Source organism: Triturus cristatus, chromosome 5_1 (assembly GCF_964204655.1).
Source record: "Triturus cristatus chromosome 5_1, aTriCri1.1, whole genome shotgun sequence".
Lineage (NCBI taxonomy): Eukaryota > Metazoa > Chordata > Amphibia > Caudata > Salamandridae > Triturus > Triturus cristatus.
The window spans coordinates 54,107,379-54,125,835 of record NC_140587.1 but is presented as its reverse complement, the minus strand read 5'-3'; the positions used below and the strand labels follow the sequence as shown (position 1 = coordinate 54,125,835).

The following is an 18,457-nucleotide window of genomic DNA, read 5'->3' as shown; positions in this document are numbered from 1 at the left end:
TCGGAACCTACAGTTCATGACGGCCACAAGACACCTTTCTCCCAGGCAGCTGCGGTGGATGATCTTCTTTGCGGGGTTCAACTTCCGCATCACATATCGGCCGGGGACGGAAAACCGGAAGGCGGACGCCCTGTCCCGTCAATCTGCAGTTAAGGAACCATTGCCTGCGACCGAGCGTTCCATCATTTCCCCGAGGATGGTATTGGGGGTTATCCAACCGGATACTTTCCTGAGGGGAATAAAGAGAGGGATCAGGTCGTTCGCATGGCGGAGGTGGCTCCTCAGTCACAGAGAATGGCAGCTGAAGGCCGGGATACCCCTGAAGGGCAGGTGCCTATTGATACCCACGCCTAGGCTAAGGAAACAAGCATTCATCTGGTGCCGTGACTCTCCATGCGCAGGTCATTTGGGCTTTGAAAAAACGGTGGCTAGCTTGGGACGGCATTTCTGGTGGCCAACCATGAGAGTGGATGTCAGGAGGTGGGGACAGGAGTGTCCTACGTGTGCTACCATGAAGGCCGACCATGGCCGAACCCAAGGGCTCTTACATCCACTTCCGACCCCGGATAGACCATGGGATAGCATATCACTGGACTTCGTGGTGGGCCTACCGGTAGACCAGGGGATGACGGCGATACTGGTGGTGGTGGATTACTTGACGAAAATGGGGCACTTCATCCCCTGCAAGAGAGTCCCTACGGCCGGGGAATTGGCGTCACTACTCCTAAAGCATGTGGTACGACTGCATGGATTACCGGGGGTGATCGTGTCGGACCGGGGGTCGCAGTTTACTGCGCAATTCTGGAAGACTTGGTGCACTGCGCTGCATGTTAAGACCGCCCTGTCCACCAGCTACCACCCTCAAACGGACGGCCAAACCGAGCGCCTGAACCAAACGCTCAAACAGTATCTGCGATGTTTTGTGGACCAGGGCAGGGAAGAATGGGTCGACTTGCTATGGGTTGCAGAGATAGCCTATAACAACGCCACTCACAGCTCCACACAGTCATCTCCGTTCTATAGCAACTATGGCCAACATCCCAGGTTCTTGCCATTTCTACATCCGTTCAGAGAGGACAGGATTCCCGCCACAGCGGACAGGGTGGCACACATAAAAGACACGTTGATGCGCTCAAGGGCTGTCCTAATTGAGGCCAAGAGAAGATACAAGGCTGCGGCAGACAGGAAGAGAAGGCCAGGGCCACTGTACCGCACTGGAGACTACGTCTGGATATCCACAAGAAACATGAGGTTTCGAAAGAACAGTGTGTTCCATCCCAAGTACATGGGCCCCTATCGAATTACCAAGTGTATGGGTCCCGTGAACGTGAAGGTGTGCTTGCCCCAGTCATTGCGGATACACCCTGTCTTTCATGTATCATTGCTCAAACCAGCACCCTCCAAGCCGTCTGGGACACCTAGGCCGGTATGCGTGGAGTCGGAGGTGGAGTATGAAGTGTCGGGCATACGGGCGTCCAAATGGCGCAGGGGGAAGCTGTGGTACCTGGTGGCGTGGAAAGGCTATGGCCCGGAGGAGCAATCATGGGAACCGGCTGAAGGGGTTCATGCTCCGCGCTTGGTCTCCTTGTTCCATCGGCGTTTTCCTGCCTGCGCTGGACCCGTGGGGAGCCGCTGAGAGGGAGGATGTACTGTCAAGAATTCCTGTCATGCGAGGGGAGGAAAACGGTAACCAGCGAAAACGGACTACATCTCCCAGGATGCTTAGCGGTTGAGAGGTTATGTAAACAGGAGAGCTGTTACATAACTCAAGGAAAACACGCCCTTATGTAAACAGGAGAGCTGTTACATAACTCAAGGAAAAAACGCCCTTATGTAAACAGGAGAGCTGTTACATAACTCAAGGAAAACACGCCCTATAAAGGGAGGAACCGGGAGGTACAACGCTGTCGGATATTGTGTTTACACCGACGTACCTGCTTCGTGAAGAGGAGTGTTCCGGAGTGGAGCTCCAGTAAGGCAAGAACGGAGGTAGGTCGAGTCGTTACTCCCTGGGCCGTGTCTTGCCCCATCGTCACCTGTGAAGGACCCGGAAGCTCTACCGGTCAACCATTGAGCTTCGCTTTTTGACTCGGCTGAGTCAAAGCGCAGTGGCGCTTTTGCTGGTTGGAGTCGTAACTCCCTGCCCGACCAGAGATACAGGGACTGCCAGCTGTAACGCACACCAGGAGGTGTTTGCCGCGTTACAGACTCGGAAGTCCACAGGATCGATCGAGCGGCTGCTCTCGGTTCAGTCTTCTTGGTTTTGATTGGGGTATCGGTGACGCATCACCAGGAGGTGACTCCGCGTCCCGGTGCAGTCTGAGGAAGAGGTTGAGCGGCTGCTCCCTTCAGGTAGAGACCCCGGCTGGGTGTTTCCCTGACTCCTCGATTCTCCCCAACACTCTTCGTGCCCCTCACAGCCTACCAATTGGTATTGTCGGCCATTTCATTTCTGCCCTCTGTTGGCATACGCCGGGACCGGCGTATATGCAGAGGACGGTTAGGACCACCCGTGCTGTGGGCTGGTAACGTACTTAGCCTGGAGGATTCCAGTGACTATAACTTTTGTTTCTTCTTTGTGTTATTTTTGCCTTCATTAAAATAACTAACCCTTCACAAGTGGTTGCGTCCTCATTATCGTGTCTGTTAAACGATCCCGAGACGTTCAGGGCGTTACACTCCCAATTCAGGATGGTTTCTATCTTGGGTTGACGGGGCGCCACCTGGCCGCTCCCAACCTGGTGCCCCAAGTACACCACGGAACCCTGCCCGATCTGGTACTTACTCGCCTTGATCGTGAGGCCTGCCCTCCGCAGCACAATCAACACTTCCCAGAGGTGGCGCAGGTGTTCTTCCCAAGTGGAGCTAAACACCGCAATGTCATCCAGGTAGGCAGCACTGAACGAATCCAGTCCAACCAACACCTGGTTGACCAACCTCTGGAAGGTGGCAGGGGCATTTTTCATTCAAAAGGGCATGACCCGGAACTGGTAGTGCCCATCTGGGGTGGAAAATGCTGACCTCTCTTTGGCCCCATCGGTCAAGGGGATCTGCCAGTACCCAGACGTTAAATCAAACGTGCTGAGGTACTTGGCAGCCCCTAGCCGATCTATGAGCTCATCAGCTCTGGGGATGGGGTGTGCGTCAGTCCTGGTGACCGAATTGAGTCCTCGGTAGTCCACACAGAACCGGAGTTCGGGTGTGGCTCCCGGCGCTGCAGCCTTTGGGAACAAGACCACGGGGCTGGCCCAAGGACTGCTGGAGGACTCAATTACCCAGAGTGCAAACATCTTGGAGACCTCCTCCTTGATCCATGTCCTCACCCTGTCAGTCACCCTGTAGACCTTGTGCCTCACGGGTGTACTATCCCCAGTGTCCACATCATGGACGCACCAATCAGTGACACCGGGAACCAGGGAAAACAGATCCGAAAATTGTCCCAGCAACTGGCGACAATCATTCTGTTGCTCAGGGGTCAGGGTGGAAGAGAGGATGACACCATCCACTGACCCATCTTGCTCCTGGGCTGACAGGAGGTCCGGAAGAGGCTCGGTCTCCTCTTCCATCCCAGCATCTGTTGCCAAGAGCATGCCCACTTGGGACCTCTCCAAGTGGGGCTTGAGGCGGTTGACATGTAGGACCCTTAAGGGGTTCCTAGGAGACTTCAAGTCCACCACATAGGTAACAGGACTCTTGCGCTCCACAACCTCAAAGGGACCGGTCCACTTATCCTGGAGCGCACACGGCTCCACGGGAGCCAAGACCCATACCTTCTGTACAGGCTGAAGCTCTACCAGAGTGACCTTCTGGTCGTACCACCGCTTCATCTCCTCCTGGCTGGCTTCCAGATTTGCCTTAGCAAGTTGCCTGAATCGCCTAGTCTGATTCCTGAAGGCCAACATGTAACTATATACATTCTGGGGATGTTTCCTGGGAGATTGCTCCCAGCCTTCGCTTGACTAGACTTAGAGGTCCTCTCACTGGGTGGCCATACAGGAGCTCAAAGGGGCTGAACCCTAGAGACTTCTGTGGCACCTCACGATAAGCAAAGAGAAGGCATGGTAAGAGGACGTCCCACTTACGCCTCATGGGTCCTTCTAGGCCCATTATCATGCCTTTGAGGGTTCGGTTGAATCTCTCAACCAACCCGTTTCCTTGGGGGTGGTAAAGGGTGGTGAACTTGTAGGTTACACCACACTCTTGCCAAAGGGATTTCAGGTATTTGGACATGAAATTGGTATCCCAGTCAGACACCACCTCTAGAGGGAATCCCACTCTGGAGAAAATTCCCATCAGTGCACGTCCCACCACGGGGGCCATCACTGTCCTCAGAGGGATGGCTTCCGGGTACCGGGTGTCATGGTCCACCAGGACCAGGATGAACCTATTTGCCCATGGCTGTCCTGGGGTCCAGTGGCCCTACAATGTCAATCCCCACTCGCTGGAATGGGGTACCGACCACAGGGAATGGCTGGAGTGGAGCCTTCTTCTTCCTCCCACTCTTTCTACTTGCCTGGCAAGTCTGGCATGTCCTGCAGTGAGTGTCTGAACTCCTGCGCATTTGAGGCCAATAAAAGTGGGTGACAAGCCTTTCAAAGGTCTTGTCCTGCCCCAAATGCCCTCCCAATGGCACGTCGTGAGCCAGCCCCAGTAGGAAGGCTCTGAAGTCCTGGGGTACCACCAGTGCGCGGGCTGACCCAGGCTCAGCAACCTTAGGCTCTGTATAGAGGAGGTCGTTCTCCCAGTAAATGAAATGTGAGCCAGACTGATCAGCTGCGGCCTGGTCTGCAGCCTGCTGCCGCACACCCACGAGAGAAGGGCATTCTTTCTGCGCCTTACAAAAGTCCTCCCTGGAGGGACCTCCTTCCTGCTGCCAATGGGTCAGCTCAGGCAGATCTCCCAGTTCAGCTATCTGTTCCCCTGTAGGCTCCAGGGCATCCCCTCAAGGTCTGCTTCCTCCTGGACCGTGGGAACTTCAGGGGCCGGTTTCCCGCACCCCCGGCTCCTTCTCTCTAAGGCCGGTCCCTGGGCCTCCCTCTTAGGCTCCAGGACCTCCTGAGCACCTCTACTGGCTGCCATGGACCGTGTGGTGACACACACCCAATCCGGCATACCCAACATCTCCAGGTGAGCACTCCGCTCCACCTTAGCCCAAGGTGAGCTCTCCAAATCGTTCCCTAACAGACAGTCTACAGGCATGGTGGGCCTCACAGCTACCTGAAGAGTACCAGAGACCTCCCCCCCACTCAAAGGGAACCTGAGCCACTTTGCAGTGCCTCTCTGTGTTGTCAGCGGCAAAAACTGGATAGAATGCTCCTGGGACAACCTGCTCTTGAGACACCAGGTGACACTTGACAGCTGTCACACTGGCTCCTGTATCTCTCAGAGCCTCCACTCTACGGCCATTTACTGCCTGTATTTCTTAGTGTTCTCAGGCGGTTGGGTTTGGGGGACCACTTCACAGTCTCCTAATGAGACAAGGGACATCTCTGTGGGACCCCACCCACCTTGGACACCCATCTCCTCCTCCAAGGCTACACTAGCCACCTGCCGGGGTGGAGCACCAGTGGGTGCCGGTTTACCATAGGAAGGACACCGTGCATCAGAAGCAAAATGCCCTATGTTACCACACTTGTAACATTTGACGGGCCCCTTTTGAACAGGAGGACCTGTCGGGCCCCGGTCGGTTTCTGGGGTGGGGGAGGCTGAGAACCTTTCCCTTGGTTCCCTTGGGGATTACTTTGGGGCCTTTTTGTGAACTCCCTCTGGTTACCCCCGTCCCCCCCACTCTTCTGCGGGGGACCCTGCCCACCTTTGGCGGAATCTCCCACGTGACCCTTGTGGACCCTGGTACTGACCCAGCGGTCCGCCTCCTCAGCAAGCTTCCTAGGGTTAGTCAGCCTACTATCAATCAGGTGTTGGCGTAGCTCAGGAAAACAATTACTGGACAAGTGCTCCCATGCCATTAAATCAAGAAGCCCTTGAAAATCATCAACTATGCTACCCTTCACCCAACCATCCAGTGCTCTGCAAAAAAAAGTTACATACTCCACATACGTACTGTTAGGAATCTTTGTGCAACCCCAGAACCTTTGTCTATACAACTCAGGGGTCAACCCATATCTAGTCATCAACGCTGCCTTCATATGGGGATAAGAATTATAAACATCTGAAGGTAAGTCTAGCAGTGTGTCCCGCCCCTCACTAAGGAACCGTCCCCACAACCCTGCTCCCCAATCTTTCTCAGAGACCCGGTGGGAGGACATGGCTACCTCATAGGCCCTGAACCACTGCCCTATGTCATCATTCTTAAAAAATTCCTTAACCACATCCTTGGGTATGTACACCCTTGATTCTGTTTGCACTGACGGTGTGCTGCCACCAGAGCGAGTAGACTCTAAACTTTTAGCTTTCCGATCTAATTCCCTCAACTTCATTTCATGCTCCATTTGGATTTTTCTCTCTTCCAGTGCCAGCTTTTTGCTTTCCAGCTCCAGTTGCCCATTCAATTTCAGTTTTGCCATCTCCATTTCATGCATCCTGGTTTCTTTCCTGTCTGCCAACTCTTCTGGCGACAGGCCTCTGCAAAAACTATGGACGCTTCCTGCTGGTTCAATTATTTCTGCTTCCTCAGGCGCCCTGGACCCACTCCAGGCTCTCAGCGGCTTGATTAGATCTGCCTTGAACTTACATCCAACAATGGGGACTTTGAACTTTTTGCAGAAGCCCTTCAGCTGGGCCTTGGTGTAGCTCTCGAGTCTCTCCTCTTCCCATTCAACATCTTCAATTTCAGAGACGACAGATTCTGCTCTTTCCATAATGACTGAATCAGGCATGATTTCTACCAACAATGGCGATTTCCAGCAAAACGGAAATTAAAAAGTATGTGGCTACGTTATTGGTCTGAACTCACTATGTGGCGTTTCAAAAAATCACTGTACATAAATCACAAATGCAAATTCAGAATCCTCACCGCTGACCACCAATGTTAGAATCCGGATTCTCTGGTTGGCACAGGTAGGTACTTGGGCCAAGCAGGGAACCTTTCTCCCAGTCATGGTAGGGGTTACACTCTAACAATAACCCCTGCTTACCCTCTAGGTAGCTTGGCGCGAGCAGACAAGGCGTTATCTCAGGCGTAATGGTTAAGCATTTGTGACCACATACAATAATTCAATGACACCCCCACAAATTGGCTCCACACTGGGTTTATCAAAAATATACTTCTTTTATGTAAGCAGACTTATCACAAGACCCAATAACGTGTATACGGGCCCACAATACTATTTAGACAAAGAGTTCTTGGGTTAAAGCTTAGTTCAGGAGTTCTGTGCGCTTCGTGCGCTTCGTGCGCGTCGTGCGGTTCGTATGGCTGTAAGATGCTTACGAGCAAGGCTCACAAGCATTTGTAGACGCTCCGGGCGAGGCGTACACCTTACGGTGCGAAGGGGGCACAGTACCTTTATCTTTCAGGAGTTCGTCACGAATGATGCGGTGAATCCTCAGCGCGTTTGTACGGCGCGATGTCCTTTCAATCGCGGTGGGAGCTACGGCTCGAAGGGGGCCTCAGTCACGTTGCTCAGGGGGACGGTGCGGACGTACGGTGCGCTGGCTCTTCGTTGCGGCGTTCGAGCCGTACCTTTGAGAGCGGCACCTTTGTTCTCAGCGCGATGCGACGCAGGCAGTACGCTCCGGTGGGGAGCCACGTATCAGCCACTCTAGGCGCCACAGCCTGCCCTCAGCAAGGGTAGGGGGGCACTCACAGTGGCACGATGCAGAGGGGCAAAAGACCAGTGTCACGAAGTCCTTCCTTTAAGTTGCGAGCTACGGCTCGAGGGGCCTTAGTCGCGGTGCTTGGCCCGGGCAGGGGGGCACAGGCTTGCCAAAGTACGCGCCGAGTTGGGAGGCGCACACTTTACTCGGCATCAGCTTCACGGGGAGAACGGCGGTTCTCAAAGGGGGTGAAGTCCACTGGTCCTGGGACTTCGTTCAGGGGGCAAGCTCAGCACAAGCCCTTGGAGACCTTAAACAGCACGGGCCTGATTCACAGAATTAACTTAAGACAAAATCCTAAACTTACTACTTTTGGTATTCACAGAATGCACTTACTACTTTTGGTATTCACAGAATGGATTTACGACTACTAACTTTACGTCCGCACACATGGCTAGTCTGCCACTGGCCGGAATCCCCACCTCCGGGTCGGAAGCTCCGCCTCCGGGCCAGAATTTCCGGCCCGAGTGCGGACGTAAAGATAGTAGTCGTAAATCCATTCTGTGAATACCAAAAGTAGTAAGTGCATTCTGTGAATACCAAAAGTAGTAAGTGCATTCTGTGAATACCAAAAGTAGTAAGTTTAGGATTTTGTCTTAAGTTAATTCTGTGAATCGGGCCCCACAAGTTGAAGCAAAGTTTATCAGCAATCTTTCTCCTCTCCTTCAGCAGCAAGGCAACCACTGCAGACCAATGCCTCAGGTCAGGGACAGTACTCCTCCTACAGCTTTCCCGGTTCCTTCTCCTCAGGCAGAGGTTCGTCTTGTAGCAGGATCTAATTTCTTAGGAGCAGGGCTCCTACATTTATACTACATTTCTTTTGTTCTCCCAGACCAGGAGGGCCCTTGCCTAGTTCAGTCCAGTTCTGGAGCACTTTATTGCCGCGGTGCAGGCTTCTTCTTTCAGGGTGCAGGGCGGACCCATCCGATGCTCCACAGGGGGCGGAGCCAGCATTGTGGTGGCAGAGCACAGCCCTATTCAGAGTCCAGGTGTACTCCTCCCACCCATCTAGGTGTCAATCTTCCTATTCACCACCAGGCTACCTAGCCCTGCCCATCTGGGTTTCCCCATCCCTGTCACTCACGCAAGCCAGACAGCAGATACACATCACGCAGAGGCGGGCTGAAATGGTTAGGCAAGCAAAGGCCAGCTTTCTAAAAGTGGCATTTGCAAACACAGAATATTAAAATAAACCTTACTAAAAGATGTACCTTATTATTCTGAGTTCAGGCATACTAAACTCGATTTTCTACCATGTTCCCTGGGCCTGTTAGGATCATAGGATATAACAATCTTAACAGCCCATTCTGGCCTATGAGAACAGGGTAGCCTTACAATAGTGAAAAACGAAAATGGCTGTAATTCACTATTAGGACATGTCACACACATCAGGGCTTGTCCTACCTTATGCTTACAACGCACCCTGCCCTTGGGCCTACAATAGGGGTGACTAACATGAAGTTAAGGGAATGTTTAGGGACTGGCAAGTGTGTGCACTTGCCCAGTCAGCATGTCAGTACCAGACTGCACGCAGGTTCTGCAATAGCAGACCTAGACACATTTTACCAGGCCGCTTCTGTGGGTGGCACAACCAGTGCTGCGAGCCCACCAGCGGTATTTGTATTTACACGCCCTGGCACTCCTGGTGCACTTTACTGGGGTCTGATAGTAAACCAAATAAGCCAATCATGGAATCAAACCAACATATAAATGTTTACATAGGGAGCACTTCCATATCCAAATGGGTATTAGGATTGCACAGATACAACTTTAACATAGAATAAGTTCCTGAATCTAAGTACCAAGTAGTTGATTGTTGGTCCCTTATTACTATTCCTGTGTAAGGTGGGGTTCAACAAGTTAGCCCTCTGGAAGAAACAGTTCTTTCCATAGAAGTCCCTGCTAATCATAAGGAAGAGTGGGAAAAGAGTGGCAAGGATGATGAGACTCTAGCTTCAGTCAGAAGATTAATAATGGTTGGCCTGACGTGCGTAAAGATGTGCAAAAAGATCAATTGATAGACAGAATTGTGAACAATGTCAAACATTAGCCCAAGTACAGAGATCTGGGCCTAAATCCATTGATATGTTTGCCCTTATTGGCCAAGGGAAAGCCCAGACGTGGGTCCCTTGCTCACTTTGCCATTGGATTGAAGCTAGCCTGGATGATTAGGGGTGACACCATGAAACCAGTCCCAGGATGCTTGTTTCTGGTCAAGGGACGACCTGGCAGTTCAGGCTGGGCTGTTCCCATGGAGAGCAGGATCAAGACTGATTTGCATTTGGTTGAGTCCAACCTGGGTTGGCATGGTGAGCAAAATAACAATGGACTTCACCCAGATCTCTTTACTGGGTGTGAGTGTTTGAAAGGTTTTAGAACTCCGTCCATCATCTTGTCGCATTTACTATGTTTGTCCGAAGTGGCTAAGGGTATACCCAGACATGTGTCCCTTGCGCGCTGTGCCTCTGGATTCAAGGTAGCCTGGCTGATGAGGGGTGATACCTCAAAACCAGTCCCAGGAAGCTTGTTTCCGGTCCAGGGAGGACCTGGCCTGGCAGTTTAGGCTGGACTTTTCCATGGGGAGAAGGGTCAAGACCGATTTGCATAGGACTAGGAGTGTTTGAGAAGTTTCATCATTCCGTCCATCAGTTTGTTGTGTTTGCTAAGTGTAAAGATTTACCAGCAAATCTCCAACTTTATTAGTATGTGCAGGACGAATTGTCAATCAGGGGTAATTTGATTTTGCGGTCCAAAAATATTGTTCGACCCAATAAAATGTGTGTCCGCATTATTGAAATTGCCCATGAAGATCATCTGGGGAGGAGTATAACTAAAAGCAAAATTCAAAACAATTACTCGTTCCCCCATATGGATTCTATGGTGAAAAGTAAAGTGAAGGTCTGCCTGACGTGCAGCTCTAGCGAGAAATCCAAAGTCATACAGAAGGTTCCTCTCTACCCTGTAGAAGTACCATCCAACTGAGTTTATATAGCATAAAACCCATAAATCTAGCTAAAGTAGACAACAAATACATGTTTGTAATGGTGGATTATCATTCTTATTGGGTCACAACCAAATCAGTTAATAAAATATTAACACATATACCTTGAGAGAGTTTTTGGCCAACACATTTTCTAATGAAGGATTTCCTAGTACCATAGTGACAGATAATGGTGTACAGTTCTCCTTTGAGGAAATGATGACATTCCAAGTGCAAGGTGCTCTCTCCTAACATTGGCTTATCCACAATTGGTATATTTAGTTCACCTACAAATCCCTAGTAAAGTGCACTGCATGTGCCCAGGGCCTGTAAATTAAATGCTACTAGTGGGCCTGCAGTTCTGATTGTGCCACGCACAAGAGTAACCCTTTAAACTTTTCTAAGGACTGCCACTGCAGAGCCAGGGTGTGCAGTTTTACTGCCACTTTGACTTGGCATTTAAAACCCTTTGCCAAGCGTTAAACTCCCTTTTTATTACACATGTCACCACTAAGGTAGGGTCTAGTTAGCCAATAGGGCAGAGTGTTGTATTGGTAAAAGGTAGGACATGTACTTTTAGGTTTTGCATGTCCTATTAGAGGAAAACACCTACATTTGTTTTTCACTACTGAGAGGTATATGCTTCTCCTAGGTTAGCATTGGGAATTGCTTAATACACTTAAGCTGCAATTCCTGATTAGAAAGAAGTAGCTGTGTCATGTTTCATATGTTTGGAATGATAATTATAATTTTTCTCTACTGGTAAAGTTGAAGTTAACATTACCAATGCCAGTTTTAGAAAGTGGAAATTTCTCTGCTCTAACAGCTCTATGTGCCTGCAGCCTGTCTCCAATACATGTCTGAGGTGGGTGACAGCTACGCTTTGCGCATAACCTCTAGACAGTCAAAAACACAGGAAGGTTAGGTGTGTTTGAGTACTCATCTGCATTCTGATGGTTCGCCCTGGGCAGGTAGGGAGGGAGGAAGGGTCTGACACTTACACCTGAATAGGCACAAAGAGCTAATTACCCCTACTGATACTCTGGAGCCAGGGCTGTGAAGAAAGGACCTTTGTGCTCTTCAAAGACCCCTCTCTGAAGTCACCCCCACTTCAAAGGCACAACTGGGTATAAGTACAGGGTTACTGACCCCACCAAAACAGACACTTATGGACCTGTACAGAACTTCTGTCAGAAGAACTGCTTTGCTGTGCTGCTACAAGGACTGTCACTCTACTGGACTGCTGCTCTGGAAAAACTGCTTTTATGCTGTACTGCCCTGCTGCTAGCTGATCTCTGACCCTGCTGAGGGAGAGCTGGACTCTGCCTTGAACTCAGAGTGATCTCCAAGGGCTGGGTGGCTTGCCTCCAGTTGCATCAGACTCCGTGAAATCAAAGTCTCTAACGCTATTCCTGTGCCTGGTTCACTGGAAGAGGACTTAGATACTTGCACCAGGGAAATAAAGGCATCTCCAGTCTGCTTGTATCAGAATGAGCGGATCGACCCTGTTGCGGGAGCAGAATCGGTGCATCGCACTGGGAACTGCCACATCGCATCCGGAACCACCACTTCGGAACTAGCCACTGCATGGAGAAGAATGATGCATCAACCCTCCAGCATGGATTAACCCAGTGCATCACCTTTGGAACCGCCACATTCTGAACCAGTGCTGAACTCAATGGACCCGGCGCATCGGCACAACGGCATGGAGAAATCTGGCGCAACACCACCACTGCATGGGGATCATCGATGCAACTCATGCTGCAACAAGGATTACGGTACTTTTGCTCAGCTGGACCTTCATAGGGCCTGTTGCCAGCCTGCGCTCCATTGCGGGCAATTTGGACTCTTGACTTTGTCAGAGTCCACTGCAACCAGATAACCATCATTGGTGCATATTGCTACTAAGCACGGGAACTCTTGATTTTTAAAAATTCATATCTTGACTGCTACTCATTGGATTTCTGTCATTTTGGTCTTGATTCATTTAAACAACTATTGTCTTTTTATCTAACCTGGTGTGGGGTCTTTTTGTGGTGCTTTCATTGTGTTACTGTGTGTATGTGTTTCACAAATACTTTACACATTGCTTCTTTAGATTAGCCTGACTGCTCTGTGCCAAGCTATCAAAGAATGAGCGCAGGTAACCTTTTAGTGTGTATCTGACTTACCCTGATTAGGATTGTGGTTCCTGCTTGGGCAGGGTGCATACCTCTGCCAACCAGAAACCCAATTTCTAACAGAAATGTGCTGTAAAAAATATGTCAAATTGGTATGCTTCAATCTATTCCTGGTACCTCTAGAATCCCCGCCACTACTTACCTGCAATGTATTGTTCCTGTCTCCAAATGGATTGTTGGTATGACGCTCGCATTAGAGTTTTGACGAGAAGGCATTTGTGAAATGTGAAGGAACAAGAAGAGATAGGAGACTCTGTTATCTCAATAAAACATATCACCTTCCATAATTATCGTTGAGGATTCATCAACTACCATATCTAATGTATATCCACTTCTGCAGTACATATATTGTGTGCCTGCACTGAAGTGGAGGTTTGATGAAAGAGGGACAAGTTATGCCTACTGAGTTTCTTGCAAGGGATCAAGGTACTGCGGTCGGCTACAGAAAGAAACATGTGTCTAACTTGAGGGACCTGCAGTAATGCTTCAAGGTACTGCAGCTTGCAATGGGAAATTGGTGATTCCAGACTTTGAAGTGCAAAACAAATGTGTTTGCCAATGCTCCTTTAAAAATATCAAGACCCACTGGTGTTGCCAATGCTCCTACTTTTAGTTTTTCTTTTCCTCAATCTTGGTCAAGAAAGTAAAGTGAATCATTGGCAAGGTAGGTGGCGTGCAAGAACCCTGCACTGCTTCACTTCTGTAGGATTAGCTGCCATAAAATCCCATCTTTGCTCATCACAAGGGCAAGGGAAGAGTGAAATGGATGATTCCCTTCCTGCTACCATGGAAGGCAGGGAAGGCAACAGCTCCTGCCTCACCCCTGATCCCAGACCCGCTCAAAACCGGGTAAAGGGAGGGGCTCTGACTGGGTGCATTTTATACTTAAGGTCTTGGCCCTGGGGCAAATGTGTCAGTTTCAGACAAGGATGCAGAGCACTGGTTCAGCGCAAATACTGCCCTCCAGCCCCTGTGATAGATGGCAGGGTGTGGGGCATATTCACCCCTCCACAACCCTTGGGCAAAGCCTGGGAGGCTCGCTATCCTAGGGAAAGGTGTGAGGGTATTTTCAAAAGATTTTTAAACAATTGTTTTGCAAGATTGTAATGCATAATGGTCATTTGGCCCTATTTAAAAACAATGATATCCGATAGTAGAAGAACAAAAACAGTCCTTTGTACTAAAATGGGTATTTGTTTTTATAGTAACTGAATTCAAATGTTTCCATCTAGAAATTGTATTGTCTTATTGTGTAAATAAAGGAGGTTTCAATGTGTAAACTAAATTTAAAGGTGTTTCTATTTGTTGGTGTGACTCTTTTCTTGCACCCTGATATTCTGTGGTCAGTTGTTTTTAAGCAAGCAAGCAACAACAATAATGTGATGGGTGAATGCTTGAATTAACCTCATTCGCTGTCAATCACACTCGCTCCCCATGCCACTCTGGAATAAGGACCGCCTTATGCAAATCAGTACTGACACCGTTCCGCGTGGGAGGAGTCCACTCCGAAGTGCCAGGCCTCCTCCAGAAGGGGACACTATGGGCCCGATTCTCAGTACTAACTTAAGACAAAATCCTAAACTTACTACCATTGTGGTATTCGCAGAAGGCACTTACACATTTTGGTATTTACAGAAGACACTTACTCACTTCGGTATTCACAGAAGTTAGGAGTCCTAACTTTAGGACTCCTAAATGCCTTCTGTGAATACTGAAAGTCTTAAAATTAGGATTGAAGCTTTCCACCCATCACTTTTTTGGATAAACCAAAACAAAGCAATAAATACATTTGACATACTTCTTGCACGTAACATTTTAACACAGTGTTGGGAAATCCTACCACTCGCATATTAAATGTTACGTGTACATAATATTGCTATTACTGGCACATGCAAAAAACCTTTCTGCAGAGAAAAGCGCTTGCACTGCATAAACAAATAGCACATGCCTAAACAGAAGAGCTACTACTGACAAACAAAGCAATAAATACATTTGACAAACTTCTTGCAAATTAAATTTTGACACAGTGAGGAAAATCCTACCAGTGGCATATTTAATGGCATGTCTGCACAGAATTGATATTACTGGTACATGCAATACAACATGCCTGCAGAGAAGCGCTGGCAGTGCTTCAACCTAATACATGCCTTTATAGAAGAGCTACTACTGACGCATTTAACATTACATCTATGCAGAGTGGCAGAGTAGAGGCACTATTGGAACATTAACTCTTGTGTGTCTGCTAAGAAGCCCTACTACTGCACATTAAATATGACATGCCTGCACAAGTGTGCCCCTACTGCTCCATTAGATATTACATGGCTACACAGAGGTGCAATTATTGGCACAGTAAATATCACATGACTGCATAGAAGTGCAAATATTGTATGTGACATATCAAATGCCTACAATGAAGCTCTGGTAATGCACAGTAAAAAAGACAAGCCTTCGCAGGAGTGTTCTTTCTGCCCTATTGTATATCACAAGGCTACACAGAGGTGATTTATTGGCACAGTAAATATCATACGCTGCATAGAAGGGCTAATACTGTATATTAAATAAGAAATGCCTGAAATGAAGCACTAGTACTGCACATTGAATACAACAAGCCTGCACAGGAATTCCCCTAGTGCCCCATTAGATATCATATGGCTACAGAGAGTTGTCTTTATTGGCACATTAAATACCACATGCCTGCATTGAAGTGCTAATACTGTATACATCTTATTAAAGGCCTGAAATTAGGCACTAGTACTGCACATTAAATAAAATAAGCATGCACAGGAGTGCCACTAGCGCCCCATTAGATATCACATGGTTACAGAGATGTCTTTATTAGCACATTAAATATCACATGCCTGTATAGAGGTGCTAATACTGTATGTTACATATCAAATCCCTCCCTGCACAGAAGCACTATTACTGCACATTAATTGAGACATACCTGCACAGTAGTCCCCCTACTGCCCATTTACATACACAGAGGGGCAGTTATTGGCACAGTTAATATGACATGTCTGCAAAGAAGTGCTAGTATTGTATGTTACATATCAAATGCCTGCAATGAAGCACCAGCACTGTGCATGAAATAAGTAAAAGCCTGTACAGGAGTGCCCCTAGTGCCCCATTAGAGATTACATGGCTGCACAGAGGTGTCTTATTGGCACAGTAATGTGACATGCATGCGTAGAACTGTATGTTACATATCAAATACCTGCACAAAAGCGCTAGCAACACCTTACCTGTGTCCTGTCCTCTGGTGATTGTAGTACAGATGAGCAGGAAGCCCAGGAGTGGGGCTAGACTGGGCCAAGTCATGTCTAACTGCTACCCACAGAGTGTGTCTGCTGGAAGTAACTGTGCTGAGAGTGCAGCAAGAGAGGGGTGACTGCAGAGGACTGGTGTGGGGGGCAGATCTGGGTGAGGTGTCCTGGTCTCCTCATGTCTACAGGCCTCCAAGGGAGGGCACACGATGGGAGGGAGGAGAGAGCAGTGGGTGACTGGTTCCTTCTGTTCCACCCCCTCAGGTAAAACAAGTACCTGTCCATCCACCGCCATAAAACAGCAATGAAAGGAATGTGTGCAACCATGTGTCAAGGTCATTTTCCGAAATAACTTCCTGACACGTGTGCATTGTGTCCTTGAGACACACTGGAGATTCTGGCTGGTTCACATACATACATGGGTGAGTGACAGTGCATAACCAGACAAAGGGAGAAGGGCATTTCTTGCATGAAGTTTGCCATAATTGTCTGCATATAAATACAGGAAGAAGTGCCTGGAAGCATCTGGTGAACCCAGGATGATGATCCCTTTGACCTTGGGAGCTGGCTAAGATTCCCTTAAAACTTCAAGAGAAACACAGTTGTGAACACACATTAAAGGGCAGGATATTGTGGGTGTACAGATTCACAACAGGGTGTAGGTGGAATTCCACCTCTCCATTTACAAAGGGATGGTAGCTTGTCCCAGCAAATCTGTAATTAATTAAACATGTCTTCCTTCATCCCTTTCACTTCTTTCTTACCATAAGGGATTCTTGGTACCCCTGGAAGTGACAAGGGAAGAAGGGGAGCAGAAACTGATGGAGAAGACAGACTGATAACACCCAGAATGGGCTGAGCTGGCTCTCTAGGACTGGCACAACACTTGGTGTTTGGGGCCTCAGGCAGTCTTCTTGTCTTACGGCATTTTGCTTCTTTAACATTTGAGACCTCCTTGGCAAAGGGAGAGCACTGACAGGAGAAGGCGGGTCAGATCCATGAAAGTATACAGCAGCACTTAACCTGCAGCACTGGGAACCATCTGTCAGAGCACAAGCTCTAGTGCAGCTGCATGCCTCAGCATCCTCTGAAGGTTCCCTGCTCAGGCCCCTGATGTAGTGCAGCACTGGTGACCATCTGCAGAGCAGTAGAGGAGCTGCATGCCTCAGCGTCCTCTGAAGTTTCCCTGCTCAGGCCCTGCTGCAGTGCAGCACTGGGGACCATCTGCCAGAGCACCAGCTCTAGAGGAGCTGCATGCCTCAGCGTCCTCTGAAGGTTCCCTGCTCAGGCCCTGCTACAGAGCAGCACTGGGGACCATCTGTCAGAGCACCAGCAGTAGAGGAGCTGCATGCCTCAGCATCCTCTGAAGGTTCCCTGCTCAGGCCCTGCTGCAGTGCAGCACCGTGGACCATCTGCCAGAGCACCAGCCCTAGAGGAGGAGCTGCATGCCTCAGCATCCTCTGAAGGTTCCTGTTGTAACTTCATCATCATATCTTTATTCAGTCATTTGTAAAAACCATCAAAGTGTACACAATATAAAACATAAATATATCTACAATAAAATAGTATTAAACCATTGCATTCGTGAATACAAATGACATATCGAATCAATTTAAGAACATGGATACATGAACCATCAGTCTAATCATGCTTATGGAGAGGAGCAATGCAACCAACAAACATAAGAAAAATAAACCATATAAATCGACTAGGGAAAGGAAAAAAAAAACCAAAAAACAAGATAAAACGGTGTCATAACTACACAGGAGATTTTTAGAATAATATCATAACTAACAAAGGAATTTTTTACGAATGAACCAAAAGGATAACAGAAAACAACTGCTTTAAAAATTCTAAACGCGATCTGGTACTTCCTGACACCCATATTAACCCCTTCTGTGCCCATGACGAGCTGGACTCGTCATGGAGCACAGTCGCGCTGTGCCCATGACGAGTCCAGCTCGTCATGGCACCCACCCACGGGGGAAGCGCTGGCGTTCCCCCCCGTGAGTGGTCGATCTCTTTTTTTTTTACTGGGAAGGCAAGGGAAGACCTTCCCCTGCCTCCCCCCGCCCCCCCGCGTCATCAATGACGTCAGCGCGCGAGCCGTGCTGACGTCATTGGAGGTTTCCCCTTTGATCTCCGAGGCGCAGGAAGCCATTTGCTTCCTGCGCGACAGAGAGTAAACGTGAGTTTTCGGGCTGGGGAGGGTTTTTTTTGCATCGGTGGGTTTGGGTTAGGGTGGGGGCACTTTGGTATGC

At 49.0% G+C, this 18,457-nt stretch overlaps 1 protein-coding gene across 3 annotated transcripts in view; it reads right to left on the bottom strand.

Annotated features, from left to right (window-relative positions):
• LOC146830153 (uromodulin-like) overlaps nt 1-16,359 on the bottom strand; it is a 778,490-nt gene extending 762,131 nt beyond the window's left edge. For all 3 annotated transcript variants that reach the window (XM_085604404.1, XM_085604403.1, XM_085604405.1), the window contains exon 1: nt 16,176-16,359. In XM_085604404.1, the coding sequence (XP_085460530.1) occupies nt 16,176-16,251 (76 nt within the window). In that variant the 5' untranslated portion in view covers nt 16,252-16,359. The remainder of the gene's footprint in view (nt 1-16,175) is intronic.
• Nucleotides 16,360-18,457: the final 2,098 nt, after the last annotated feature.